General features: G+C 42.9%; 2 protein-coding genes across 2 annotated transcripts; one reads left to right on the forward strand and one right to left on the reverse strand.

The window, feature by feature from the left end:
• Nucleotides 1-5704: 5704 nt before the first annotated feature.
• Nucleotides 5705-20045, reverse strand: LOC108496534 (putative RNA exonuclease NEF-sp). Its single transcript, XM_017813318.1, has 19 exons — nucleotides 19932-20045; nucleotides 18158-18279; nucleotides 17152-17278; nucleotides 16216-16300; nucleotides 14766-14915; nucleotides 14535-14623; nucleotides 13607-13722; nucleotides 12662-12800; nucleotides 12029-12123; nucleotides 11101-11203; nucleotides 10354-10490; nucleotides 9927-10035; nucleotides 9470-9580; nucleotides 9207-9344; nucleotides 8627-8719; nucleotides 7929-8148; nucleotides 7214-7407; nucleotides 6831-6940; nucleotides 5705-5930 (listed from the first exon to the last, which is right to left on the reverse strand). Exons 1-19 carry the CDS (start codon nucleotides 20043-20045, stop codon nucleotides 5861-5863), a joined length of 2322 nt encoding a protein of 773 aa, XP_017668807.1. The 3' UTR covers nucleotides 5705-5860.
• Nucleotides 20046-20239: 194 nt separating this feature from the next.
• ERI2 (ERI1 exoribonuclease family member 2) lies at nucleotides 20240-27256 on the forward strand. Its single transcript, XM_017813319.1, has 7 exons — nucleotides 20240-20531; nucleotides 20852-20979; nucleotides 21128-21284; nucleotides 21768-21868; nucleotides 22905-22986; nucleotides 23677-23765; nucleotides 23966-27256. Exons 1-7 carry the CDS (start codon nucleotides 20240-20242, stop codon nucleotides 25289-25291), a joined length of 2175 nt encoding a protein of 724 aa, XP_017668808.1. The 3' UTR covers nucleotides 25292-27256.
• Nucleotides 27257-27311: the final 55 nt, after the last annotated feature.

Consider the following 27311-nt stretch of genomic DNA (forward strand, 5'->3'; position numbering starts at 1 on the left):
CCACAATCTGTGGCATTTTACTGCCTTCTCTTATATGCAAAGAAATACAACTCCTGTACACTTTAGCCCCTGGTAATAAAAGGCTGACCACCTGCACCATATTATAGTTTGCAACACCTTTAAAATTTGCCTTCCAGATCAACTGGAGGCTCAGTTGTGCTAAATTTTACTCGCATGGGTGCATTTCTGAGGGCAAAGACTGATGACTGATTGATTTAAGTAAGGATTTGAAAGGTCCTGCCCAGAGAACATGACTGAGGAAATGAATTGGAATTGAACACTGAATTGTGAGTTTACTTACTGCTGGTGCTACTCTCCATGGAGAATTACAGCTTTTTAGTATTGTGCAATTGTAATGAAAGAACCACAGGAAAAATAACTGCAGGTGTGGCAGGTGGTGCAAAAGCAGACAGCTGGAGCCTGCAGCAGTTGGGAATGCCGGGAGCGGCTTCCCCAGGCTGGGCTGGCATAGATCAGCCCATGGATCCGCTCATGGATCAGCCTCTGGACCATGGCAGCTTCTCAGCCAAGCACAGGTAGAGCGTGAGGGGAGTTCCCCCTGCTCTGCTGACTGTGAGTGACTCGGGTTGGGGCACAGATGCAGCCCCTGCTCCCACAGGCAGGGTGGGTGCCAGGTGGGTCAGTCAGTGCTGGGGCAGCAGCAGCTTTGCCTGTGTAACTTTGATCATTCACTCCTCCCATGTCCACCAGAGCCTGAAGAACCCATGGATGCAGGACTAGGCTGTCATCCATGGTTCCCAGGCGTGGCTATGCACTGCCCAGTGACCTTAGTCTTTTCATGACACTGTCAACATAAGTATCTTCCTTACAGTTCTAAGCCTTGGTTCTAAAAAAAGCCCAGCAAAGTTAAAAGAAATGCCATGTAGTTAATAGCCACCTCAGTCGTGATATAATTTGTTGGCTGAGGTTACATCATTCCCATTCTTTGGAAAATAATAGTCATTGTGAGTTTCTGGGTCTTGCAGCCTTGTGTTCTGCAATGTGATCCTTTTTTAGAAGGTCCTCAGTAAATTAGGCACTCAGTTCTTCCCTTGGGTTCACTCTGCTCAAAGTGTGTGCATGTGAATTTAGCTCTTCCTATTGAAAAAGGAAGATGCTTAACCTGAAACTCCAAATTCTTCAGGATAGTGCTTCAATATAGAGCAAAACGTATTTTTTCAAATAAGTATTACAAGCAAAGTGTCTGCTTAAACTTTGTTGTGTGCAAACAAACCCACCAGTGTTAACATTTTCTCTCTGGACTATTGAAAATCGAACCTTTGGTTTGATAGTGTCAACTGAAGTGAAATACATGAGATTGTAAGACAGAAAGAAGGCTGTAACTCCTTCACCATGAAGTACATAGGTATCTCTACCTCTTGTTCTTAGACTTGAATAGTTGAAGGTTACCATCCTTTTGTCCCAGGATTTTATGCCTGGGTGAGTAATCTATTTTTTTTAATTGACCCAAGTTAAGTATTATCTATTTGCCATAGTTTTTGGTATACTGTGTTTAATGTGTATGCAATGGACCCTTGGAAAGGGAGCCGGGTCAAGCTGCAAACCAGTGTGTTGGTCCTCCCGGGTGCTACTTTTGGAGTGCAATAGAGCGGCCGAGCAGAGCTCCACGGCCTGGGCTCAGGGGCCTCTGTCAGCACATCCTCTTCCCTGCTCGGGCTGCCTGTACTGACAGTGAATTGAAGATGGAGCAGCTGCTCCCCAGGAGGGAGCCACCAGCCTTTTCGTTTGCCCTTGAAAAGCTTTAGGAACCCACCTGATGCAGTGCCATGAGTGTATTTTTATTTTAATCAAAAATACTGTGTTTTGTTCATGTTGGACTGGACCTGTAACACCCAGCAAAGATGGGAGCTGCAAAAGCATAAAGGCTGCACTCATCCTTTTCCTCTCGGAGGTCAGAATCCTGCTCAGGATAAAACCCCTATGCTGAGTAAAGCTGGAGTGTTCTCAAGGGCACTGGAGGTGCCAGAGTGGCTTCAGTGCTCAGCTGTGTTCATTAATGCATTGAGGGGGAGTGTTTTTTTCATGCAGCACATCTGTGTCCCCTGCTCTCTTTCCCCAAAGCAAACTACAACACAATTACTGTCATGGCAAATCCCCAGGAGATGTGATGCTGTAGCAACTGTTGCTGCAAGAGTCTTCTTCCAGTGTGTGTGAGGGCTGCTTTTGGGGTGTGACCTCTTGCACTATTAGGACCGGCGTGGGTTTCAAGAGAACAGGGGGACATGTGAGACAGTAGGTAAAAGGAGCATGGACGTTCTTGTTCTGACAGCTTGCCTTAAATCACTGACATTGCAGCGGTTCCTTGCTACTATTGCAATCCTCAGTCTTTGAAAATCCAGCAGGTTCTGTAGGTTATACTATTTTTGGTTTTAATTTTTTTAATAAGTATCTATCTTTGCATAATTGCACTCTTCAGATAAGCCCTTTTTGGATAACATGTCATTTCTCACACAGGAAAAAAAAAAATCCATCTCCAATGTTTGTGTTGTAAAGTGGGTTTTTTTTCCCTCCTGTAAATTATATTTGGACTAAAGGTTGCCTACTCTTGAACCAGCGTGTTTACTTGAATGTTGCCATTTTATGCAGTTACAGCTGCTGACTCTTGCTCTTCTCTGGGCCCATGAGAGTGGAGATCGTGTGACCAGAGGTGGCAAACCTTGCACAGAGGATCAGTGGAGCTGAAGGCTGTGCTACTCCCAGGTGTATTCCACATCAGAGGACTGAATAGTACTCGATATTTTGAAGTTGTGATTTTTTAAGTCACGTTAAACATAGTTATCTTAAATATATGCTTGCTTTCTTATCTGTAAGTTTGAAATAGTCTTTAAAAAGGACATGGACTGGCAGGAGTGGTGGGAGGGCTTCATCCTTTTAGTTGTTGAGTAACTCGAGTTCCAGGAGCTCCAGGATGGGACTGTCAGAATTAGGTCCTGATCCAACACTGTTGGGGTTTGCACTGGCTGGTCTTGAGGGCATGAAGCAAATGCAAGGCCTTGATGGGCTCCCTGGAGAAGGGTCAGCCTGGGAGAGCTGGGTGGTGCAGCTGTGTTTCTTTCTTGAGGCCCCAGTTTAGCCTCACGTCCCCCTCTGTGGAAGGAAGGCATTTTGATAGTGTTTGGTCCCGTGTAACCAAGGAAGTCCCAGGAGCACAGCTTTGTGTGGCTGTCACTGATCTCATGTGAACACAGCTCCCTGATCTCTCGGCTCCTCAGTAACCAGCAAGGGTGGGCAGGGTCAAATCTTCATGCCAGGAGTGTGTTTTGCCTTTTCAGACTTACCAAGAGAGAACCCAATCTTCTCACTCTGGGAAATGATGAATGTGTTGTGTGTCACAGAGCAGCCCCTGGTTCCTCTCTGGGCCAAGTGTCAGAAATGTAAATGTAATGCTTGAAAATGGCTGGAGTAAATTCTGTTTCCTGGAGGACCTTTTTTTCAAGGGGATGCAGCCAAATTTGAAACCATGATCTAGAGGAAAAGTGGGAGAATTTCAGGACGATTCATTTACTGAATCCCATTTGGTTTTTAGTTTTACAGTTACTCTTCTTGTATCAAATTTTGCTCACTGTTGTTGTCTGGAACAGAATGAAAACAGCGTCTTATGGAATGTGCAATCTAAGGCACAATGCAAATAGGGTGTGATAAGAAGGTTGTCTTTACTTGATAGCAATCCTGAGTGCAATGTTTTTGTTGTGTCCCTTTTGGAAGAAGAGCATTAAGTGCAGTCCGAGGTGTTTTTTTTTCTTATAAGCAAAGCATTGGTTTGTTCATTACTGACTTCTTGTGAAATTTGTGCCAGATGTATATTAAATATTTTGGTGCTTTTTCTAATCCAAGCTGCCATTCATTTACCTGTGAGATTATTGTACTTCTGTATATTTAAATGACCAATCCCTTAAAGAAAAAAACAAAACAAAATCCTTTAGTCACAATGTATCCTGACTACCGTAGCTTGTCAGTGTTCCAAAACTTCTGGGTTTCCTGTATTCCAGTAAGGTCTGAGGGGAGGGGAACAGCTACAGAAATCTACCCTGCTGGAAAGGGAACTCGCAGGCTGTGCTGTGCGTTACTGAACAAACGAGTAACATTTGTGGTGTTTACATAACGACACGTTGGTGTTCACTTTTTTGTGCTCAAGCTTTGTACAAAATGTCTTATTTAAAGCTGAAGTCCTTTTTACATTTTTCAATTAAAAAGGGACAAATTACTTATTTTTTCATGCCTATAAATAGGACTCTTGCTACTTTTATTTGTCACCTGAGTTTCTCAAGCAGGAATTCTGGATGCTTACCTGCCTACTCCTTGCATCGAGGTGACCACATCATTTTAGAGTGTGTGGAATGAAAACTAGCTGGGTTTTTTTCAACTTTGCAGTGCAAGTGTCTGCAACAAGGAGATGCTGGATGTGAACAGTCTGAACAGGAGCAAATCCTTCCAGAGATGGGTGCTGGGGTCAGTGCCATTCACCCCCTCCCCTGAGCTGCCTGACCCCGTGCTGGGCTGGGTCAGCAGCAGGGAGGGATGTGCTGGGGAAGGCACTGCTTCTCTTTCATGTTGATGTTGTTGCTTGTCCCAGTTTGCAATAACTGCAGCAAAAGGATGCCAGGCTCACTTGGAGTGGCTAAAGTACCTTTTCATAAGTAAAAAAAATTGGCTGCATTCATCTTGCTTAATAACAGATTTCATTTCAGGAGTTTTGGAGGCTTTAAATTTAGTCGTGACTGACAGTGACAGGAGCATCCCCTGCCCGCTCACTGCTGCTGCCTCTGGGCTCGTGCTGCACTTGCCTGTCTCCTCCTTGCCTGTAATTGCACCTGCCTCCTCCACTCCTTAAACAGAGCCCAGCACAGTGAACTTGGAGTTTGAAAGTAGGAAGGTGTAAGTACTCTATCAGCTGTATTTAATAATTTCTGGAATAATAACTATTTCAGCTTTATCTCAGCCTATTTGAATTCACATCAAGAAATCTCTTGACTCATGGTCAAACCTTTAAACAAGCGTTTCCTTTTACTTTTACATTTTTCTGAGCGCCAAAAGCTCTCCTAAGCATCCCTATTCTTGGAAATTCCCTATGTTAACAAGAGATGCTTGAGCAGCCTCTATTTTAGGTGGCAGGTGCTGGAGCACCTCATCCTGCCTCCAGCTCCCTGTGGAAAGTGTTGCTGTGCTATGTCCACACAACCATGTGCTTTCCTTAAAATGGCCCTTGCCCCTCCCACAGCCACACTAAAACTTCTTTTTTTCCTCTTTTTTTTTTTTTTTTTTGTGTGCAAGGGGTGGGGGGGGGTGGTCGGGGAGGGAGGAGAAAGTGGAGATTGTCCAAGAAGTATGAATCACCGATTCCTCCTTTCCATGGACTAAGCACAGTACTTTCCTGGAAAGGAGGCAACGACTCCATTTCAGGGGCTGGCACTGCACATTTCCAGAAATCCACACAATTCCTGAGGGAAGCTGTTAACTGCTGAGCAGCTGCTGCAGGTTCTACACTAACCTGGCTGGCTGGTTTATGGCCTGGGTTTCAGTGAAGATGCCTCAGCTGATCCCTTGGTCTCCGGCAAGGAACGACATCCTACAGGCCAATCCTGATCGGATCCTAAGCAACACTGACCCTGGTTTGCCCCAGCTCTGCCCAAGCACTTGCCTGGCTCAACCCACAGCAAGAAGGTCTAATGGAAAAGGTTTTGTGTTTTAAGATATTTTGAATGGCTTTTATTTTTAGACTTCATAGAAGATACAAAGTGAAAGCCTATTGTTCTTGTGGTAAGAGATCTTTACAAAGACATCAATATTTCAAGTAATTAAAAATATCTTAACAAAAGACTTTGCTTAAAAACTTGGCAGTTTAACAAGCACTCCTCCCTCCGTCATTTTTTATTCCCATCAGACCAAGGCCGGGTTGTGATCCATGTGTGCTGCAACACAAATAAGAGGTGTGTTAGTTTTGCTCAGGGCAGCCTTGATGCACATAACCTCGGCTGGTCCGGGAGCAAGGCCTGCAACCCTCAGGGTCAGCACGTTGAAAAACTGTAACTTTTTTTCCACCCAGCAATTATTTGGCAATCTTTTTAATCAAGAAACCTCCTCGGTACTGTTGGTCCTCTGGGAAACAGCAATACAGGAACCTCGCTTGGCAAGAAACCTCTTTGGAGCCTGAGCAGGAGCTCCTGTCCAACCCACTCAGCAGTCTGAGAGTGTGGGCCAGGCTCTGTGGGCTTCCATAGGCTCCCTGTGGATGCAGATTACTGAATCCACCTGTTCTGCTGGTGGGATTATACCCCTCGGTGGTGCAAGCTTGTGTGAAGTGAGGGTAGTTGGAGATGGCCCTTGAAGAGTCAATTTGAACCTGCTGAACCCAGTGAGTACTGCAAAAGCCACAGGGTGGACTGTAACTCACAGCCATCCTCACCTCAAACCTTTTCATGAGGTGACCACCCAAAAAACCTGCCTCCTGTGGAAACCGCTTGATTCACGGCCACAAAAAACTTACTTCATTGTCCGTGGGGATGAAACATTCATCAGGGGAAAGAGGGTGAACTGATACGACTTGTACAATTAATTAATGCTGTGGACCCTCAGCTACATGAGTGGTGTCAGCTTTTGTGCTTGTTGTGTCTTAGGCCTGGCTTATGGGCAGAACTTGGGGCTGAGGTTTTATTGGCTGGACAGGAAAATCAGACTAAGTACAACAGCTTCTTCAGGCCTTCTCTCAGGCTTTCACTCCCTTGTGCAGGGTTTTAATTTTTAGCAGATTAAGATAGAAATATTCAGCTCTGTATTTTCCTTGGTTCTGTGCAAAATAGTTGGCAAGTTACCTGTTCAGTCCAGGAAAGAGAACCACACACAGGGTGTTATTCTGCAGACTTTTATAAAGTTTTTTGATATGGTGGTCTAACTTCTTCACCTTTTTCCTTAGATCCTGCTCCTGCATAAGAGAATATAAGCATTAAACTCCCAATTCATCAGCAGTCGTACTTGAGGAGGCTGCATCCTGAAAACATCACGTTATCTCGTGTGATATTGCCTCTCCAAACTGCCCTAGAGAACTGATCCTTGGCAGCCCCTTTGCTCCAGCACAAGGAGGCCCTTCTGTCACAAGCAGCTCTGCACCTAAGTCAGCTCAAAGTTACCACTCCAGGTTCCCAGGGCAGTCCCTCCTCAACAATTGCAACAAACATCAGCATAGCCTCACACTCACAGAGTCAGACAGCTGCTCCATTTTCTCATAGAAGATGTGTTTTCCTTGTTTCCTGTTCCTGTGATTCATTTGCCGTATCCATCTCCAGAGGTGACCTGAGGCAAGAGCATTCCTACTTCTTAGCTCGCTACCCTTCACGGTCCATCCATTTATAGCTTCAAGGGCATCCACGGCACTCTGTGATTTCTGGAATTCTGAAATGCAACAAGAAGGGAACGTGCTTTGGCATTGCTGTTCCTGCCTTCCTCCTTTGTACCTGCAAGGCAGGGCTAAAGGTGTGGAGCAGGAGGGAGATGAGAAACTGAAATCACTGCAGCAAGCAGATCCTCATTTTGCTACAGATAAACATCAGACTGTGGAAATGCCAGTTGGCTGCAGCAGCCCTCATCCAGCTGTCCTCCCCTTTTAGAGGTGATTACTGGGCTGTGTGAAGCTGCACAGTGGCCAGCCCTCACTCTGAAGTACTAGAGCCCAACACCTAGCTCTGGAATTTTTCTAAGGGTTGTTTTTTTAAGCAGGTGTTTTTTCCTTTTAAATATTTAGCTGTAAAAAGTGCTCTTCCAAACAATATGTGCTTTCACTGGAGTATTTTAAATACCATCCCTTTGAGCATACCTGAGTTTCAGTAGCTCTTGCTGTGTCTGTGCAAAGTCCCAAGGGCTGCTGAATAAGCTTATTTGAAGGAAATAAGCAGGCTGTGTGTGAAGCTACTTACTGAGGAAACAGCAATTCCTGTGCTTTCCACTCTGGAGATCCTTTGGCAGGAACAGTGTTTCCAAGTCTTTCAACTGGCTGAATTCTTCTTGCAAGTCTGTCTCTGTTAATGACTTCTTTAGACCCGCCACATAAATCACACCTTCATTTTCTACATCCAGTTCTAATTCCTTTATCAGAACATCACAGTCCAGCATTGCTGCAGTGACAGGTCTCTGCACCTGGGGTGGATGCAGCAGGAACAAACAGCACATCAGCCCACACAGCTCTGTGTTCAGAGTTTCTATTTTAAAGTATTTTCCTCCCATTACCAAAACTTGCCAGGCTATTTTCCCTCCCTTGATAAAAATATGACTAATGAAGGCTAACTTAATTAGTCATGAAAAAGGAAGAGAGATCATATTTGTAATGCAGAAACACTACAGAACTAAAATGCCATAGCCCTGTTACTTGGCTCTTGCTTTTAAAGCTCCGGGTGGAGGTCAGAATGCTTTCTAACCCCCTTCTGCTGACAAGCAGAAAGGAAAAAAGAGGGATATAACCACTTGCTTTCTGCCAATGGGCCTAAATTGTCCAGGGACAAGAAGACTGTGACAGCACAAGCAGCCAGCACTTGCCCAGACACTGCTGTGAGCAGATGTTAGAGACACAGACTGGAGGCTGAACCTAACTTGTGCTTTGGCTATTTGCCTTGTTTACCTTAATGCAGGATCCTGCTACCTCAGCTCCATTTAGGCTTTCCACAGCAAGCTGGGCAGCTTCCAGCACTTCATATTGGACACAGACATAGGGCTTGAAACAGAACAATAAGATACTTCAGGCTTATCAGTGAGACACATTAGCCTTCCCTTTTTAAAAGTCAGGCCTCAATGAAGTTGTGTTTTCTTTTAAAAATAGAATATAAAAGGGTTTGAGAGTAATATATATAACATTCCATATACTCCAGCCATTAAAAAAACCCTTCAATTAGCTCATCAATTAGTAATCAACTTTCCTCCTCTGGGCATTAAAGGCCTTAACCTATCAGTTCTCTTGAGAGAGACAAAAAGCATCTTGGCTTCCCCAGTGCTCAAAGTCCTCTGAGCAGCACACGAACTGCGTTTGTTCTTGTCATTGTGTGGAGCAGTTTTAGGTACCCTGAATTGTTGTAGCTGTGACTAAACAACCAGAAAAAAACCTCCAAACAGAATAACTGGTATTTCTGTGGTTCTAATCCATATCTTTCCAAGAGATTACTCAGGTCTTCCTGACCTGTCAGCAACCTTTAAGTGCTCCTCACCTGGAATGTTTCAGTTACCACTGTAAGAGACTGGATTGGTCCACACCTCCCAAATTCTTTCTTCACAGACTTCAGGCAAAAGCTTTCTTCAAAAGGACCTGCGTAAATTGTCAGCATGTCAGTCAGCTTGCTTCTCACCTGTTGAAACACAGATTATTGAAGGAACTTCACAAAGCAAAGGAACTAACGACTCGGTGCCCCAGATAAATCACATCTCTTTACAAGCTCAGTATGAAGATTGTTCTCAAAAAAAAAAATAGTACCTTTTCATAAAGTGCAGTATGAAGGTGAGATCCAGTATACTCTGGACCTAAACTGAACTGAATGATACTGAATGTGGACAGGGGAACATCTTCCAAGGCTCTCTGAAGAATCTGGAGGGAAAAAGAGTGTACAAGGCTCAAAGAGGTACAAGACAATGGTACTGCAGAGGATCAGAAACAAAGTTATTGAACTTAATTCCCAACTTTAATTTTCATTATTGTCCAAGAAAGCCCTCAGGCAGAAATTCTTCTTTCGTGAGTCAGGAGAGGATGCAGAGGATCAAAGCTCATTTCTGAAATGTTCAAATGGATTCAGCTAACCTGGTATTAACACTATTGTCAACAGTACTGTCAGTCAGCTTTTTTAAAATAGGACTCATCTACCCACCCCCAGAACAAGAACAACTTTGAACTACTTTGATGCTTGCTTAGACCAACCCACTCTAAGTCCATTCACCTGTTTGTTTGACGTGCTCAGGTTACTCTGACACAGGCCGGAAGAGTCTAGTCCCTGTCTGCCCAAAAGGAGGGGTTTTTGGCCAGTCACCTGCAGGCAGTCTAAAAAGCTAGCAGAGAGGAGCAAGCTGTGAATCACACTGCTTATCAATGTGGGGAATTAAAAGCTTTCAAGAAACGCTTGTCAGAGAAAAATGATACAGTTCATTAAAGAAATCTGAAAGAATGTTCTTGTCCACAGCATCAAAAGAAGCCTAGGAAATGTGCTGTGAAATTTAAGATGCAACTGCTCAAAGTTTTTCAGAGCTACACTACAATTATTTGTGTCTCTCTGAAGATCCTGATGGCTTCTAAAAAACTTAAGGCACTTTTTTGATCTTACTGAGAAATCAGGTGAAGGAAAAACGTGTATTTGAGAATCTTTTTACCATGGTTTAGATAAATGTGGAGGCTCATTCAGCTCTTTCTGGACCCCACATCCTTGTGGCTGCAGTGCAGCTTTGTTCTGTGAGACCTCAGCCAGTTTTTCAGCTGTCAGAAGCATCTCCAAGTTTAGTTCTGCTACCTTGAGGAAGGAAGAAGATTAGTAGTTGGCTTTCATCTCATCAGCTAATTGCAGCTAACCAAAAAGCCTGTGCTCTCCCTATGAGTCACACAGGCACACTCTGGCAGTGAAGAAACATGGGCATTAATTTTTTGCCTTATTATTTTCTGTTGTCATTTTCGAGCATGCAGCACTCACAGCATCAACCAGCAATCATCTCCAAAAAACTTCTCTCAGAAATCAACAACACAAGCAAGGGACTCATAAGACCAGCTGAATCACTACCACAACACACAAGGTGTCTCTCTTCTTTCATCTGGAAAAATTACATGCATTCCTGTAGGCTGGAAGTGGCTCAATCCTCCTTCACCCAATGCCCCTCTTCAAGATGAGCAGCAATGCTGACTCATGTCAGCGAGTACTGAAACACTGGTAATGCTCAGGTTATTCAGATAATATATGGATATATGCTGAAAGTAGCAAGCTGTCAAAATTGAGGCCTCTATCACAGCTCCATTTTCTCTTTTAAATCAGTGAGAGGATGGGCAGGAATGGTTCTTTTTTCCTTCATAAGCACAACATGTATGTTCTGTGTTTAAGGATAGAAATCTTAATTACATATTACAATTACCTTTGCTGGTCCTTGCTCAATGAAGAATTGAGCTAATTCCAATGCAGCTCTAGCATCTTCTGTAGGATCATGCCCAAGCTTCTGTTCACACTGAATCTCCTTCCTAGGGCATCAAAATTAGGTGTACAGGCAGGTTATCTGTTTTTCCACACTGACCAACATCCTGTCTTTTCTAAACTGGGTCCTTTTCAGGCAAAAGAGCTTTCCCTTCTCCAAAAAGGATTTCAGTTCTGTGCAGCAGCATTCTTGTGAAATATTCCCAAAAGTTACTGCAAGAAATGTTTTTGCAATGTTGAGCAAAACAGTTTATGGGGTTTGACAGAAGCAGTGCTAATACTTGGTACTCTGATACATGAGTATTTTTAATTTTACTTCTTTCTTGACCAATGACCTAACTCACAATTTGCACAAAGAGAAGGAGGCAACCTCCAGCTCAGTGAAGTTTTGTGCTGCAGAGTATTAACACACACTATGAGCATGGTGAGAACTGTGTCACTAAGACATACTATGCAGTGGTAGGTGGTACACTGAGGAATATAATTTAAGTCAGTAAATTATACTTTCATGTATTAGCCTTTTTTTCTTGCCAACTGCAACAGATCTCATTTGTGTGAGGCAGAGTGTCTCTGCTGCTCCACAGTTCAATACACCTGTACTGCTCCAGATGGACAGAAAGGCCAGTTTTGCTGGGACTCCAATCTGGTTGGGTCACAGCATTCCTGCTTGCTCAAAGTCAAGCCCAGTTATTATGCTGCCTGATGTTTAAAGCAGCCAGTAAACACTTCTTTACCGTGTCTTACTTGCACAGCCATTTTTTTAATTTTAGTAAAAAGATAATAATTCTCATGTGACTAGTGGCAGAACAAGACCCTATGACCCACCATGACAGTTTATAACATTTCCCATGACAATACAGTAATAATCTTACCCTAAAACAGCTTTGGCTAGAAATTTTAGCTTAAATCTTCGACCTTCAGTTCTGGCAAAAAGCAATGAAGTATCAATAACACTGGGGTGGATCATCTGGAAGAGAAAAAAACATCACCCATTTAATTTAAGAACAGCAGTCATATAGAATTGGGCAGTAACTTCAGTTTCCTCTGCACTGCCTTTTCATTTCAGTTGCCAGTGTCTCACTGACAGACACCTGATCCACAAAAAAAGAACAACAGGAATAATGAAACAAGTCCAACTCTGCTCTCTAAAACTAGTGGGAAGATCTAGATTGGGTTAGAAAGATTACTTATGATTCAAGCAGTTCTTCAGTTCTTCCTATGACAGAGCTCTCAGAAGCATCTGGGTGAAGCAGAGGTAAAGCTTCAGTTGCAACCATACCTATGTCTGGACAGACTCCTCCCTTCCTTTTGGGTTCTGAACAGACCCTGCAAATTTTATAGCTGTAAAGACAGTCCTTCTTCTTTACATCCTTATAGGCATAGGGCTATTCATAATTAAAAGCAATTAACAAGTGTTCACTAATAAAAGAGGAATTACTAAGAGTTTTCATGTCTGAAAAAGAGTAACACAGGGTTGGAAAAAATACTCTTAAAAACATACTCACTTCCAAAGCCTGAAGATCAGAGTTTAGAGAATGACCCACCAATACTGCATCATGGGGAAGCATTTTTTTTAGCTTGGTTTGGATGTCTGACAGTCTTGTTTTCACTGGAAGAAGCATTTTTTTTGTGACTCCTGAGAATCTTTAAAACAAAAGTTGGATGAGGTAAAAGCAACATATTAGCAACAGTGTCTGCTGGAGAATATTACAAGCAGGTAATGTAAAATATGAACTCAGTGTAAGTAATCACAGAATGCCATTTACTGTTTTCTGTTCCAACATCAGAGGATACACTGCAGGTGTTATTAAACTGCTGAATGCCTCCACATCTCTTTCAAAAGTTTATTTCTCTCAAGTATTCTTAAATGATGCAGTTGGTAGGATCAGATAGCACAGGAAAGGATATACTGCAAGACTGATGGTAGAAGGAGATTCTTCCAAGTAATCTGAGGGGACTGGCATGTCACCTCCTGCATAAAGCCAGGTAAAGTTTTGGAGAAGACAAGGCTTGAGTTTTGCCTGCTTTTGTTATAATCCTGAGCCTAGCCTTAGAAATGTGTACAAGCTGATAAGCTGCTCTATTAATTTTTTACATATGAGCAAATTTAGCTATGGAGCAGAGAGATGCAGACTGCAATCCTGTACTCTTACCCTCCATCTTATTTTATAGAGAGCAGTAAAGAATAACTTGCAGTGTGTATCACTAATTTGTAACAGAACTTTCCCTAGAGTGCTTCAGAATGGCAATGTTTCTGCCTAGTAGCCACATGGGCACTGTGCAGCAGAGTGTACACGCAGTGTTGGTTATTTTAGTCACACAGCAAGAACTGTATTAACTCTGAGGGAAACACAGCAGGCACCTGTGCAAACCAATGCCTTCTGACAGGGCCTGTGTAACAAAGAGGCTGCATCTGAAAGACAGAGATAAGAAGCATGTGTGTCAGTGACCTGGTGCGGTAGTTCCTCACTGTGCTCTCAGGTTTGACCAGCTCGTTCAGGAGGCACTGACCCCGCGCATCCACCAAAGACACACGGGTGACTTCGTTTCCTTTTGCAGTCAGGCACTGTCAGGAAGAAGCAGAGGCAGTTGTTGGATCAGCATGATGCTGCCACTCAAAAACCTTAGCTCACACCTGCTTTGGCTGCAGCCAGCATCTACTGCTAAGGAGTTACTAGAGTTGGAGATCTACCACTCATAGCTGGTTGTTTTATACTGTAGCACGCTTCATTTTAACTGATAAATGTGCACCATAAGCACAGCAAACACACAGGCAAGCACAGCACACAGAAAACCATTATAAAGAAGTGCTGATTTCACAGAATCAGTCTGTGCTCTGCACTGCACAGCTGTCACTGACAGCATCAGCACCAGAGACGTTGTACAATTTAAAAGAGCCCAGGCTGTATCATTAGTTACTCAATGCTGATGCCAAATAGACATCTCTGCAAGGGCAAAACTGCACTAAAGGAGGAAGCTTCACGACAGCATGCTGCCAGAGGAACTGTGATGGCTAAAGGGAAGACGTATGACAGGGAAGTATCTTTCCTTTCCCAAACCTCGGGGAGAGCTGAGGAGGAATTCCACAGCAGTCTCTGGGGTTACTGCAGCATTGCTGATAGGCCTGGCAGATCCATCTGCTGCTGAGAGCCAACACAGACCTGAGCTCTCTGCTCAGCATATTATCTCTGTCTTGTTGCCAGAACTACTTCCTGTGCCCTTCCCAAGGCTGCATTAGCACTGGTACCATCAATGAAGGGACTGGCAGTAAATATTAATATATCAAAATTGGTTTAGCAAATACAGAGGGGGCTTGGCTCACTTGGGAATAGCTGGTGCTTGACTCTATTTTGTAAGGCCACACACATTGATTTTTACCATTTCACAATCCAGACCAAAGAGGGGGCTGCTGTCTGTCCTCTGCTGATCACACTCTGTAGAGATATAGTCCTTGCATCCAGGGGAGCCTAGAGGGAAAACACATCCATGATAAAAGAAAAAGACCTCTTTCTTCTAAAACTCATCATATCTCTTACATGACAGAACATATAACTGTTAAAATTCTAAAAACCAAACCCAAACCCAACCAAACAGCCCTCAAAAACTGACCTTCTATGGGATAGTCATTTTTTTTCTGCTCTTCTAAAGTCAGAGTATAGCTGGTAAGGCCTTGTCTTTTTTCTCCGTATCTCTGAATGATGGGATCACATTGCAAATCTGAGCTTTTAGAAACACAGTCACTGCTGCTGGAAGTCAAGCCTGTAAAATACAGAAGCACCTGTCAAACTCAGAGAGCACTCCCCACTTGCAGGCAGTTTCTGCATTAGTTGAACACTTAGAGGCTGCACCATTTCAAATGAAAACACTACCTAGAACAATGGACTGGAGAAAGATGGGTAGATAGAAAGACTGACACACAGTCTGTCTCCAGTTTATTTTTCTCTGTCTCTCCAGTTTATATATATATCTCTCCAATTTATATCTCAATTATTGTGTGTAAATATACACATGCTATATACATTATATATACATAATAGTATACCTTACGTATACTATATATAATAAATATACTTGACATTCAGCATATTTTACTCTTTTTCCCAGTTCAGCTACTGACACTGCTGGCTGAAGCAAGTAACATCACAAGTCTCTGTCTCACATTCCTTTCAGAAACAGAGAGAACAAACTTGCTTCATAAGCATGACAACATAATCATGTGTTACTTCATGTAAGCTGTGAAAGAAGTTCTCTTTTTCTTTTCCTACCTTCTCTGTGAAATTTTTCCCTTAAGAATTACCAGGAGACAAATGTGCTTTAAGTGTGGCTCACAGAGAAGCAAACACTGAACTGACCCCAGAATCCACAGCTGTATCAATTACCTTGAGGGTGATTCTCTGAAGATTGCTCTTAAAAGAAAAGTATACCTGAGCTCTCTGACCTGTGACTGTGCAGTAGATTTACAGTCAAGATGCTACAGGACTGTTGATACACTGACAGTCACAGCTGCTCAGTCTCCTATTTAGGACCTGAATTCAAAATTCTTTGTTACCCTTCTAACAGTTTCAGTGAAGTTCTCACTTGAGTGTCTTGCAGGTTTTTTACAAGCCTGTTGGATTACAACCACCTCTATAAAGAGGGTAAAAATAGGAAATCAGTTGTCAACACACTTGTTCTTCTCCTTGATTTGCTGCTCAGTATAACAAAGCAAACTAAGAATAAATTAGTAACTTCTTAGCTCAAATCTAATTTATATCTCTGTGTCTTTTATTAGGTACATCTTAGAATAAAATAATCACAAGATGGGTAATGAAGCATCAGAATTTGGAATTAAACATGTTAAAGACTTTCTCTCTTTTTGCATTTACTTGTAACAATCAGCCCAAGAAGTGTTACTGAACTAGTCAGGGTAAGAAGTCTCATGGTTTCAGTCATTGCACGTGTTCCTTTTTAAACAAGTTTACCATGGCAGCCCGCTGGGATTGCAGAGGATGCAGTCATGAATTACTGCTCAAAGTGAGTCACTGTCTTGAAAGAGACGATGCAAACCCAAAGAAGGTACCTTGTGCTGCATTTTGAGGTTTCAGGTCTGTTCCTTCCCCATACAGGCTGGCGAGGAAGTCAGCAGATGGTGTTAATGTGAATCTCTGAAAAAAGAGATTTTGAAACAAAGGCAGAAATAACAAACAAATAAGTTTCTTCTTGATCCCCAAATCAGCCAAATTTAGGGGAGGATAGATAAAGAAATAGTGGAAATACGTTTGGTGTTTTCTCAAGTAAAAAAACCAACACAAACCAAACCTGTTTTAATGACATATGGTACGGGATTCTTTGTACTAAGGGACAGATTTGCCTTGCCTGATACAATCAAGAAGGCAAATCTCAAGACTTTCTTTGATAGAAACTAAAGCCAGTTCCAGTCTTTCCAGTTAAGTTGTGATTCACATTTGCTGCAGTTCAGGAAGAACTCTCTAGGAGCCTAAATCGAAGTGCTTCTTTCTTCCTTCAAAAATGTTGCTTGTAAGTCAGAAAAAAATTATTTTAAGAATCTTTCTGGGAAATGGGAGAAACTTAATATAAAAGTGCAAATAATAAAAGTGAAATTTTCCAACAGTGGGACTAGCATAACTCTACTGGGAGTCTCTTCACTCAGAATAAGTTCCAAGTTACTGAATTATTCCAAGATATTTTTAATCTCATTGGCACCCTGAAGGTGAGGATATGTAACAGTCAGAGGACTGAAACATCAATACATGTTTCACCTGGTAAGGCTTCAAAGACATAAAAGTCTTGAAATCCCGTGTCTAATATCAAAGCCCTGGCCTTTGTTCTGAGCTGACAACTGCAGCAAATAGATCCTCTCATTTGCTTGCTGTGAGAGTCAAAGATGGCCACATCCTGAGGAAAGGCAGTAATTCCACTGCAGCCAGTAATCCCTGGGATGTGGTTTCAGAACTGGAAGAAGTTTAGAAGACAGCAGTGCAGTTTGGGGACTTACATGCCGGAACAGTTTTCTGAGGTGTTTGAACTGTAAATAGAATCTGTAGAAATGGACTTGGCTCATTTCGTGTAGAACAACAACCACAACTCCAGCCAGGTGGCTTTGGTGATAAATACGGCACCAGCTGCAGGCAGAAAATAGCATTAATTAAAAAAAAAAAAAAATCAAAGCAAAACAATTATCAAGTACTCTTAAAAACAAACTTGGAACCAGCCCAGCTTTTAAGTCAGTGAGTGGCAAAGTGCCAAATGACTTCAATGAGAAGAGGCTTTGTAGCTTATCTCAAGAAGACACATATTCCTGGAAGCAACACAATATGGGAGACAGAGAAAGAATGAGTTATAGCAAACTTCTGCTGCATACCATTTCAAGACATTTATACCTCATTTATATGCATCAGAATGTGCATACACGTAAGTAACTTCAGCTGCAGTGATGCAGTCTAGTGAGTTAATGCATCAAAAAAATCCCACAAAATAATTTTCTATTCACTATTAAAATCTAAAGTGGGATCATTTTTGCTTTGAGTTTCATTTTAAGAATCATTTCACCATATTTTTGTTATCCAAGGACCCTCCTCAGCCTTTCCCTTCCAGTGCTGAGAAGTTGCCCTGAGAAAAGGAAAAATGATTAAAAATGTTTTTCCCAAAACATTCTAGAATGCTGTTTCAATTATATCTAACACAAAACATGTTAATATTTGTGTTAATATTTTAACATGGTATTTTGTTCGTCAGTGTGTGAAGCTTCTTTGGTTCCACAACAGTAGTTTAGTTTTTCATAACTGCAGGAAACAGAACTATGAAATGGTGGGATTTTTGTCAGAAGAGGAATTCTGGTCTCTGGTCAAGTCTAACAACAACTGTATCTGCACAATCCAGGCTGCCGTTATGGCAACTGTGCTGCGAGTGTTTCAAACCCAGTGTGGCCAATCCTGAGGAATGTTTTCACAACACAGGAGAGCACAGGACAGGGCTGATTCCTGACTGTGGATGTTTTGTACCTGGGTTGTGCTGCATTGTGGCATTTTCCCAAAGCTGCATACTTCAACAACTCATACAGCTGGTCATGGCTGATTTCACAGTCCTCCCCAAGCAAAGCTGCTGACAGGCGACACGACTTTTCCTGTGGAAAGGGAAATGCCAGTAAAGAGAGGTTTTATGTAATCTCACTAGTTCATGGAAAATAAAGTAAAAGGAAAACTATTTAGATACAATCAACTACATTTAAAATAAGTCTTCCACTCGTTATAGGCAAAAATTTCCTTTCAGATCACACTTTAATATTAAATTCACTGTCAACATTTCAGTAATTCAGGTACTCTAACTTCAAAGATTTCTTTAATAAAGATTAACGTAAGCAGCTGTATGCAGTAAGGAGACTTAATTCATCTGCAAACACAATGTTCTACTCTCTCAACTCTTTCACCCACTTCCTGCTGTAGAGTTTTGAACGTTTGTACAAGTACCCACTCCATCTGAGGTTTTATGAAACCCATTTACTCCTTTTGCAGTGTGTGATCTGCTCTGGCACAGGGGTTTGCTGACCCCTGCAGGGAAAAACGTTTCAGTAAAATCCAAAAAACCTGCAGAAAGCAAACACCGAGTGGATGAGGTGGGGACTGTGCCACACTGTTCAACACAGCAGTTCTTTAAGCCTGAATGCACAAATTCTTCTAAAGGCTGGTCAGCAAGGAAATGCAGGGTTTTGGAGACCTCCACTGACCAGATGACCTGTTCCAAAGAATTCCTCCTGTAAAAATTTTAAAGATGCTCCTTTCATATGTGATGAAAAGACATCACTGGATACAGAGGGGAAAAGGCCTCAGAACACTACAGAATATCAGACCCTAAAGGATAAACAACCACCAGAAGTGCTTTCCCCTGCACACTAACAAGTCTCGTGCTCAGTAATTTGGCCAGAGCTTGCTCATGTGGGACTGTGCTCTTAAAGACATTTGTCATTGGGTAAGGAAGTTAAAGAGAGGTGACAACCTTTGAGGTTCCCATGGTTAAGAATCATCTGGCAAGAACAGCACGGGCTGGTGCCTCATCTCTCATGCTAAGTTAGAAAAGTAAGCAATGACACTGTTGTTTTCAACATAGCCTAATTAGAGCTTTGCAAAAAAACAAACAAACAAACAAAAAACAGACAAAGAGCAGAAGTTTCGATTCAGCAGGTAGAGGGTACTGCCAACCACAGGAATTTCAGTCTCCAGTTGGGTACAAACAGGGCTGATCTCACAGGTCGGACACAGCGACTCCTGTCCCGCACTGAGTCAGGGCACCCTGGGTGAGGTGTTCCTGAGGCTGCTCTGCACCCTTCAGACACAACGCTCCTTCCAACATCTGCTTTGTTTAGCAGATTATACTCCTTAAATGTAACGCTGAATACTCCGAATGAGTTCGTTTCCACATTCCTTGGAGCAGACTCCAAGGCATTAACAGCCTCCCCAGGGCAGCAGTCACAGCATCAAACCTGACATAGGTCAGGAAGCATTTAGACAACGCTCTCAGGCACGTGGTGGGATTGTTGGGGTGTCCTGTGCAGGGCCAGGAGTTGGACTCGATTACCCTTGTGGATCCCTTCCAGCTCAGGGCATTCCATGGTGTTACCCGCAGGCACAGCCTGTAGGCGACCCTCCCGGTGCACTGCTGGTGAAACACGAACTCGCTGCTCCCGGCGCCCCACCGAGTGCCACAGCAGCACCTCGGGAAGGGGCCGTAAGGGACATGCGGCCCGCACCGCGCTCCTCCCGCTCCTCCCGCCGCTCTCACCTCGGGGCCCGGGCCGGCGCCGCCGCCATCCGCCTTCCGCCTCTTCCGCGCCGCCCGCTCCCCCTCGGCCCCCGCGGGCCGCTTGCGCCCGTTGAGGCAGAGCCCCTTCGCCATGGCCTGGGCCGGAGCGCGGGGTCCTGCTGCCCCTCACGGGTCCGCTGCTCCCGGCCCGAGGGGGGCACTCGGAGCCCGCCGGAGCCGCGCCGGGCACCGGCCCCGCTCTCCCGGCCGGAGCAGCCGAGCGCCGAGCGCGCGATGGGGGCGGGCCCGCGGCACGTTTGAAATGGCGGCGGGGCACTGAGGGCTCCATGGCCACCAAGCGCCTGGCCAGGTGGGGCCGCGGCTCTGGGGGCACGGCGGGTGGAAGGGGCCGCGGCTCTGGGGGCACGGCGGGTGGAAAGGGCCGCGGCGGGGGCCGGAGGGGTTGTGGGCTGTCCTTGACCGCGGTCGGTGTCCGCAGGCGGCTGGGGCTGGCGCGGAGCAGCGCCCGGGCGCGGAGCGGGGCGCGGGCGGGCGCGGGGCAGCGCTTCGCCTTCCTCATCGTGCTGGACTTCGAGGCCACGTGCTGGGGGGAGAGGCAGCAGCGCTGGCCCGAGATCAGTGAGTGCTCCGGGGAGCGGGCGGGGGGTCCAGGGGCCGCGATCTGCCTTCGAACGTTGAGTCTTCATTACATTATGTTCCTTCTGAATCCTGACGTTTCAGCCCCAGTTTAACGGAGTAATATAATATCTAAATTATATCTGTCTATCTAAAATACATATATAAATCATATTTTTATATTATATCATAGATTCAGCTGAGTTGGAAGGTACCCATATATAAATGGAATAATTTCTCTGGACAGCTTTAACCTTTCTGGCTTCTTTGTGTGTTGGGTTGTTTCTCTTTTTTTTTTTCTTCTCCTTCTGTGTTTGTCGCAGTCGAATTTCCAGCAGTCCTGTTAAACACCTCAACGGGAGAGATCGAATCTGAGTTCCACGTGTATGTCCAGCCTCAGGAGCATCCTGTTCTCTCTGAATTCTGTACAGAACTAACTGGCATAACACAGGTATAAATAGTGATTTAGCATTGTTTTACACTTGTATAATTGCTGTTTACAATTTTATTTAAAGAGGCCTTTAAAGGGCTAAAAAGAAATAAACCTCAAATGAATTTCATTGCATTCTAAGACACACATATTGTTCTGTTTCATGAAGAATCAAGTTGACGAAGGGGTCCCTCTCAACATTTGCTTATCACAGTTTATGAAATGGATTCAAAAGATACAAAAGGAGAAGAAAATTATATTCAGTACAGATACTCAGAGTAATTTCTCTTCGGAAGCAAAAGCTTGTACCTTTGTTACTTGGACAGGTAAATAATATTTTCATTTGGTTTTTTTGCAGAGTAATAACATTTGGTGGCACTAGTGAGACTGTGTCTTCACTTCTGTTCTGCCAAAATCCTGGTATTAGGTATTAAAAATGTGCAATTTTGAGATAAGGCTGAAAATATGGAATCCTGATGTGTTTGCAGCACCTCTGTCTCCAGGGTTTGACATTGTTACTTTTTTCTGCTTTACATAGTGAACTGTGTCACCGTTCTTAATCTGTCTAAACAATTTAGTGATTGAGATCTTTACTTGTCTGAAGTCATTTACTAACAGCAGGGATTTGCTTCTCCTGATGTCCCATTGCAGCAACCCCAGTGTTTTCTGTGGACAAAGACTTCACAGCCTGTCCTTCCTCTCCTATTGATGTTATGTCCCTTTATGTAGATTTTAGGCCACATAGGCCACAGTATGTGAATTTTAGGCCAGTGCTGTAGTGGTGCATTGACTGTGTTTTTCCTGCACAGACTGGGACCTGGGTGTGTGTCTGCAGTACGAGTGTAAAAGGAAGCAGCTGCGAAAACCTGACATTTTGAATTCCTGGATTGATCTCAAAGCAACATACAGGGTGAGAATATCTATAGACTGAAACATTTATATCCACATTATCACCCCAAAGGGTCACTATACCTGAGCTTGCAAGCCAGTGCTGTATGTCCCAGTGACCAGAGTAACCTGTAACCTGTTTTCTTTTCATGTTGTTATCACTCAATAACCAACTGCATGGCCTAGAACTGTGTGAATTTTAATAGAAATCTTAGTGGTAGGAAAAGATTGTTGTTTGATAAATGATTGATAATCCCAAGAGAATTTTGAGCTGCTCTTCCTTTCTTTAAACCTTTTGCTCTGCTTGTTTCCTGACATCCCTTGTTTTGAGTGTCTTATTGCTGCCTTGCATTGCTGTGTTGAAAGTTATCATCATAGAGGTACTTACAGGTCAAGACCAGAGAGTACATTCTGAATAGTATGGATAACACTGAAAAAATGAATGTATATTTTATTACATAGTCTATACCAGAACAGAGTTCTAACCTGGGGGCTAACAGCACCTAACTGTACCTTTCCCTGTGTAATCAAGGAAACTTTCAGAGGGTGACCCACAAGTCTACCTCTGCAACAGAACTAGGTCTATAAAAATAAACAATGTGAATATTGCCCCTTCCTAGTGATCAAATCAGATACTGGGAGTAAGTAGCAAAACTCACTTTTTCTCATTTAAAAAAAAATCCCATACTTATGTCAAATATATTAATGCCTGTGCCTTTGATTGTATATTTAAATATGTCAAGGTATTATTTATAGTTATATTCTTCAATGCTGGTCTGTTAAGGCCAGGCATAGAGTAAGCCATAGAGTGCAGACAAATGACTCCAGAGCTCAGACAGAATGGATTTGCTTAAGACTGGGAGAGGGGATTCATGGTTCTTTCCATTCTGATCTGTTACAGGGTAAGTCATGGTCTTATCCTCGATGCAAACACCCAGCTTGCACAATTGACTTGTGAGACTTATTATTCATAAGGTGATATTTCTGAAATGGTTTTCATTTGACTAGGAAGAAGTTTTGAAATGCTTCGTGTTGAGCACCTGCATTTCTTTCCTTAGGCCTTCTACAAAAGGAAGCCTAAAGGGCTAAATGGAGCTTTGCAGGATTTGGGGATAGCTTTTGTAGGACGGGAACATTCTGGTAAGTGATATGATGATCCTCATTTTAATATAGGTATATAATGCATATTAATATCTATTTTATAAAACTAAATATTTCCTATTTAGTTTAGTTAGCTAAACTAAAGCAGCGAGTCAGTAACTAGTCATTACTCTGAATAGTAACAGTTGTTTCCAGGTTATGCAATGAATTTGCACAACAATGTTCTGTCCAAAGGAACAGCAAAACAAGAAAGGCAAAATGCTTCAGAAATCAGTTAGTTATTTCTAGACTCATAATTTTTTCCTGAAGTCTCTCCTAGTGCTACTGAGTGCATGTTCACAAGATCAATTTCTGAATTGCCAGGATGCAAAAGAGAAGAGGTGGAGGGAGGATAAGAAAACTTGAGCTCTGAACAGCATGTTAATGTGAGAAAATTCCAGTACAATATGAATTTATTTTTTTGGACTTGATTAATAAAACAGGGAAAGGATTTTTAAAATTGTGAATAGATATTCAAGTCTGTGGATTGATCCTTCAGATGTTTCAGCACAGGGAATTCTTTGGAATTTTCTGCTTCCACTTTCCTTTTTTGAATTAGATAACTGTGTCAGAGTTCTGTGACTCCTTGTCATTTATGTAAGGCTTACCTAGATCACATTTTTCCTCTAATAAGAACTGTCCCCAGTAGCAGTTCTAAAAGAAGTCATTAATATAATCATACTTTTGAAGGGTTGGACGATTCTCGGAATACTGCTCGTCTTGCTTGGAGGCTGATTTGTGATGGATGTGTGCTGAAGGTTACTAAATCTTTGGATAAGGTTAGTAACTACTTCGTCTACTTGCTTTGTAGCCTGGAATACAGATGAAAGATGAGCTATTCAAATAATAAACCCAGCATCCTGACTTTGATTTGAACAGAACATCCGTAGGCTGATACGCTTATTAATTTTGTGCATTGATTCCCAAAACTTCTGGGTATTCACTTTCCAAAATTTGCTTTTGTTTACGGACTCCCTAGGCACGTCTGCAGGGTAATTTAATTGCCAGAACACTGGCTGGAAACTTCACTGACAAGACTCCACTGGGAAGTAAGAGCAGGCCTGAAACATCTAGAGATAGAACATCAGAAACAAACTCTCTGGCTGAGAACAAACACTCTTTTGCTGGAAACAACATAACTTCTAATGTACAGACCAAGGAACAACAGACCAATTGTACCTCAGCAGATGTCCATGCTGTACCCAGCAGCAGCTCAAGGACTGAATTCCATGCTCAATGCCAAAGCCCTTCAGCAGCATCTACTGAGAGATTTCCTGTTCCTCTTGAGCTGGCACAGCCATCTCCCAGTCCTGCACCAACAGGCATCCAGCAGGGACTGAGCAATGGGCAGCTTCTGGGTACAGCCAGATACAGCCCCCCAGTACAGGGACCAGGACTGGTGCTCGTCTCCACTACCATCCCCTCAGTTACTGTCTCCAGTGAGGAGATCAGTACCAGTGCTGACTGCTTGTCTCTGCTGACAGACTGGGAAGATGTTGCTTTAATACCAGAATCTCAATATGAACAAAAGTCAGACTCTGTTCAGCTCAAGGATGACTCGAGTACAGGTAGTTTAACAGTGTTTGAAGAAAAAACAATTTCAAAAGAATTGGCTGTGGCAAGTTCAGATAATCAGAGTTTGGAGAAAAGTGCAGTATCCATGGAACCTCTGAAACCTGTCATTTACAAAAGTCCTGATACTACAATCTATAATGTAGGAACAGTGCAAAGGCAGACTTCAAATTTTTCAGCTTTTAAGTTACCATTTGCAAAGGGAAATACCATTTCAGCACTAACTGGAAATTACTCTACTTCTTCAGAGGTTCCTAAAAGAAAGCCAACTAGTCCAAAAACATTCCCACCAGCAAAAAAACAGTCTTTTGCTATATATCAAGAGAAGACTTCATCTTTTGATCATTCCTTACCTTCGAGAAGTTCGAATTTGCCCAAAGTGTCTCCTGCCATTCTCAACTCCACAGTCAACTTGAATCCGCGTGTAAGAGCTGTGAGAAGTGGAAAACCAACTCCCCCTCTGTGCAACTGCGGTCGAAGAGCCAAAAAACTCTCTGTGTCAAATGCTGGCCCAAATCATGGCAAAGCATTTTTCTGTTGTCCTGTTGGCAAGCAAAACAGTGATAGAAAAGGTTGTGGATACTTCAAGTGGGAATATGCACTTCTCAAAGAGAAATCTAATGGTCTCACCCTGAATGCGGATGCTTTGACCTCTCTTAGAACTGTTTCTAGTAATTTAGGAAATTCTTCCAACAAAAGCTATTTATGTCTTAGACCCTCTATGAGAACATGAAAATGGATAAAATTTTTTGTCTGAATCTTAAACTCGCTAAGTTTCATGCTTGATGTAATCAGGACAGTGAAATGATATCAGATACATGTTCTCAGAATGGGACAAAACAGTTCTTGGTTAACATAGATAGAAATAGAAATTGCTGAAGCACACAAAAATATCAGTAGATCCTAAAGTAACTCATTAATGACGTGTGAGAGAACAGGTAAAACTGTAAGTGCTAAAATTAAAGTATGAGCAGCTGTTGCTACAGATCTTAAATTTCTGCTTTATTATATATTTTAAATTCTTTACTAGCCCAGTCTTTAAAGACAATTTTAATGACACAGATTTTATTTGCACTTTTTTGTAAATATACTTGGGATGACTATAACTAACTTTTAAAAATCTATTTAGAAGTTGTTGCACTTCTTGAAAGTGATTCTTGAAGCAGTAGAATTCTCTTAAACTCTTACTGGGTTTTTTTAATCCTTTAAGTAACAATAAAGATAAGATATTGCTGACACTTCATTCCCATCACCTGTTGTGCTCCTGCCTCCCTGAGTTTCCCATTTCATTTGTACCAGTGCCTGCTTTTGCCCTGTTAGCTGTTGGTGTAGCACCTGGGACAGCAAAATGGTGGGAATCAAGTAAGGGTGTATTCAAACCTAAACTAGAAATGATATAGTGCCATGTCTTTTACTTGATGTTACTGTGTAAATCTGCAATACCTTACTTTATAAAAAATCCTACAAAACACCAAGTATCTTAATTTTTTTCTCCACTCTTTCCAGCACAGTTCATTTCTTCTGATCTTCCCGCTAACAGTCTTCCCATAGGAATGAGAAACAGTCCTTGGATTTTGGGTTCAGCTGTTATAAGTGGTCAATGACTTACAGAAACATTTTTCTAGTGTTGCTTATTGCAGTTGACTTTTCCCTTGGAAGTTGTATCTGATAATCAGTTCAACTGGAACGAATAGGACTCAAGAACAAAATTCGTCCTATGTAGAGAGAACCCTACAGTGCAGGAGCACAGAAGTGGATGAGGCACAGCAAGGAGCTGGCTGCCAGTTATTTGTGTTCTCTTTTCCACTAAGCTCTACCTTCAAAAGCTGCAGCACTGACTGCTGGGAAACAAATCAACCCACGGTGATTAGTGGAAGAACGGAAAGTGCAGACTGGGCTGGATATTCATGAAGGCTGTGGACAGACAGAAACAGTATGTTCTGTTTTACCAATGTAGAAATGTGTGCTTTGCAGATACAGCAGTGAAGTCTATTCAGGGTGCCAACAAAAAGTTATTAAAATGATTATCAGATACAACTTCCAAGGGAAAGTCTCAGGCTTCCATTTACCTGTTCGAAAAGCTTCTGTTTTTAGCTGGTCCCTCTACGCTGTGACACTTTCAGGACTCCGCCAGCCAGGGGCGCAGGGGTCGGTGTTGGATGTGGCGTTGCAGTGCAGGACTGAGGGCTGCTCGCTCCCCTTCAGCAACTGTCCGTCTGATGTCGGGGTTTAGAGATGTAACAAGAATTCATAGTATTTACAACATAGAAACTACACATAGCCAAGCCAAATGATTTAAAGAAACAATGAGGAGAACTGAGGCAGCCAGCAAGGCAACAGCCAGTTACTTTTTAACCATGTGCATCGTCTTGAAGAAGTTTCTTAGAAGTTGGGGGGGTTTCAGACAGAGAAGAGCACCAAGACCCTCGATGAAGACCCTCAGAGACCTTATAAGGACATGCATATATGATAATAAGCGTTGGGAAATATCATGACTATGTAATGAGAGTGAGGGGAATGAAAAAAAAATAATCGTAATATTGACATATAAGCTGTCGCAGTGATACCTCAGTGTGCACTTTGGCGAAATGATTCGCAGGGCACCTGGCGTCGCAATAAGGAATGCCTGGCTTCTAAAACTCAAAGACTGAGTCTTAGAAGTTTAAGTGCCGATGTTAGGCAACACGTTCCCTGCCCTCCCCTCAATTCCGGAATCAGGAACACAAGCTAGAGTTCGGGGGAAGCGAAAGCGT

The sequence above is a fragment of the Lepidothrix coronata genome, unplaced genomic scaffold (assembly GCF_001604755.1).
Source record: "Lepidothrix coronata isolate B3197 unplaced genomic scaffold, Lepidothrix_coronata-1.0 Scaffold41, whole genome shotgun sequence".
In the NCBI taxonomy this organism is placed as follows: Eukaryota; Metazoa; Chordata; class Aves; order Passeriformes; family Pipridae; genus Lepidothrix; species Lepidothrix coronata.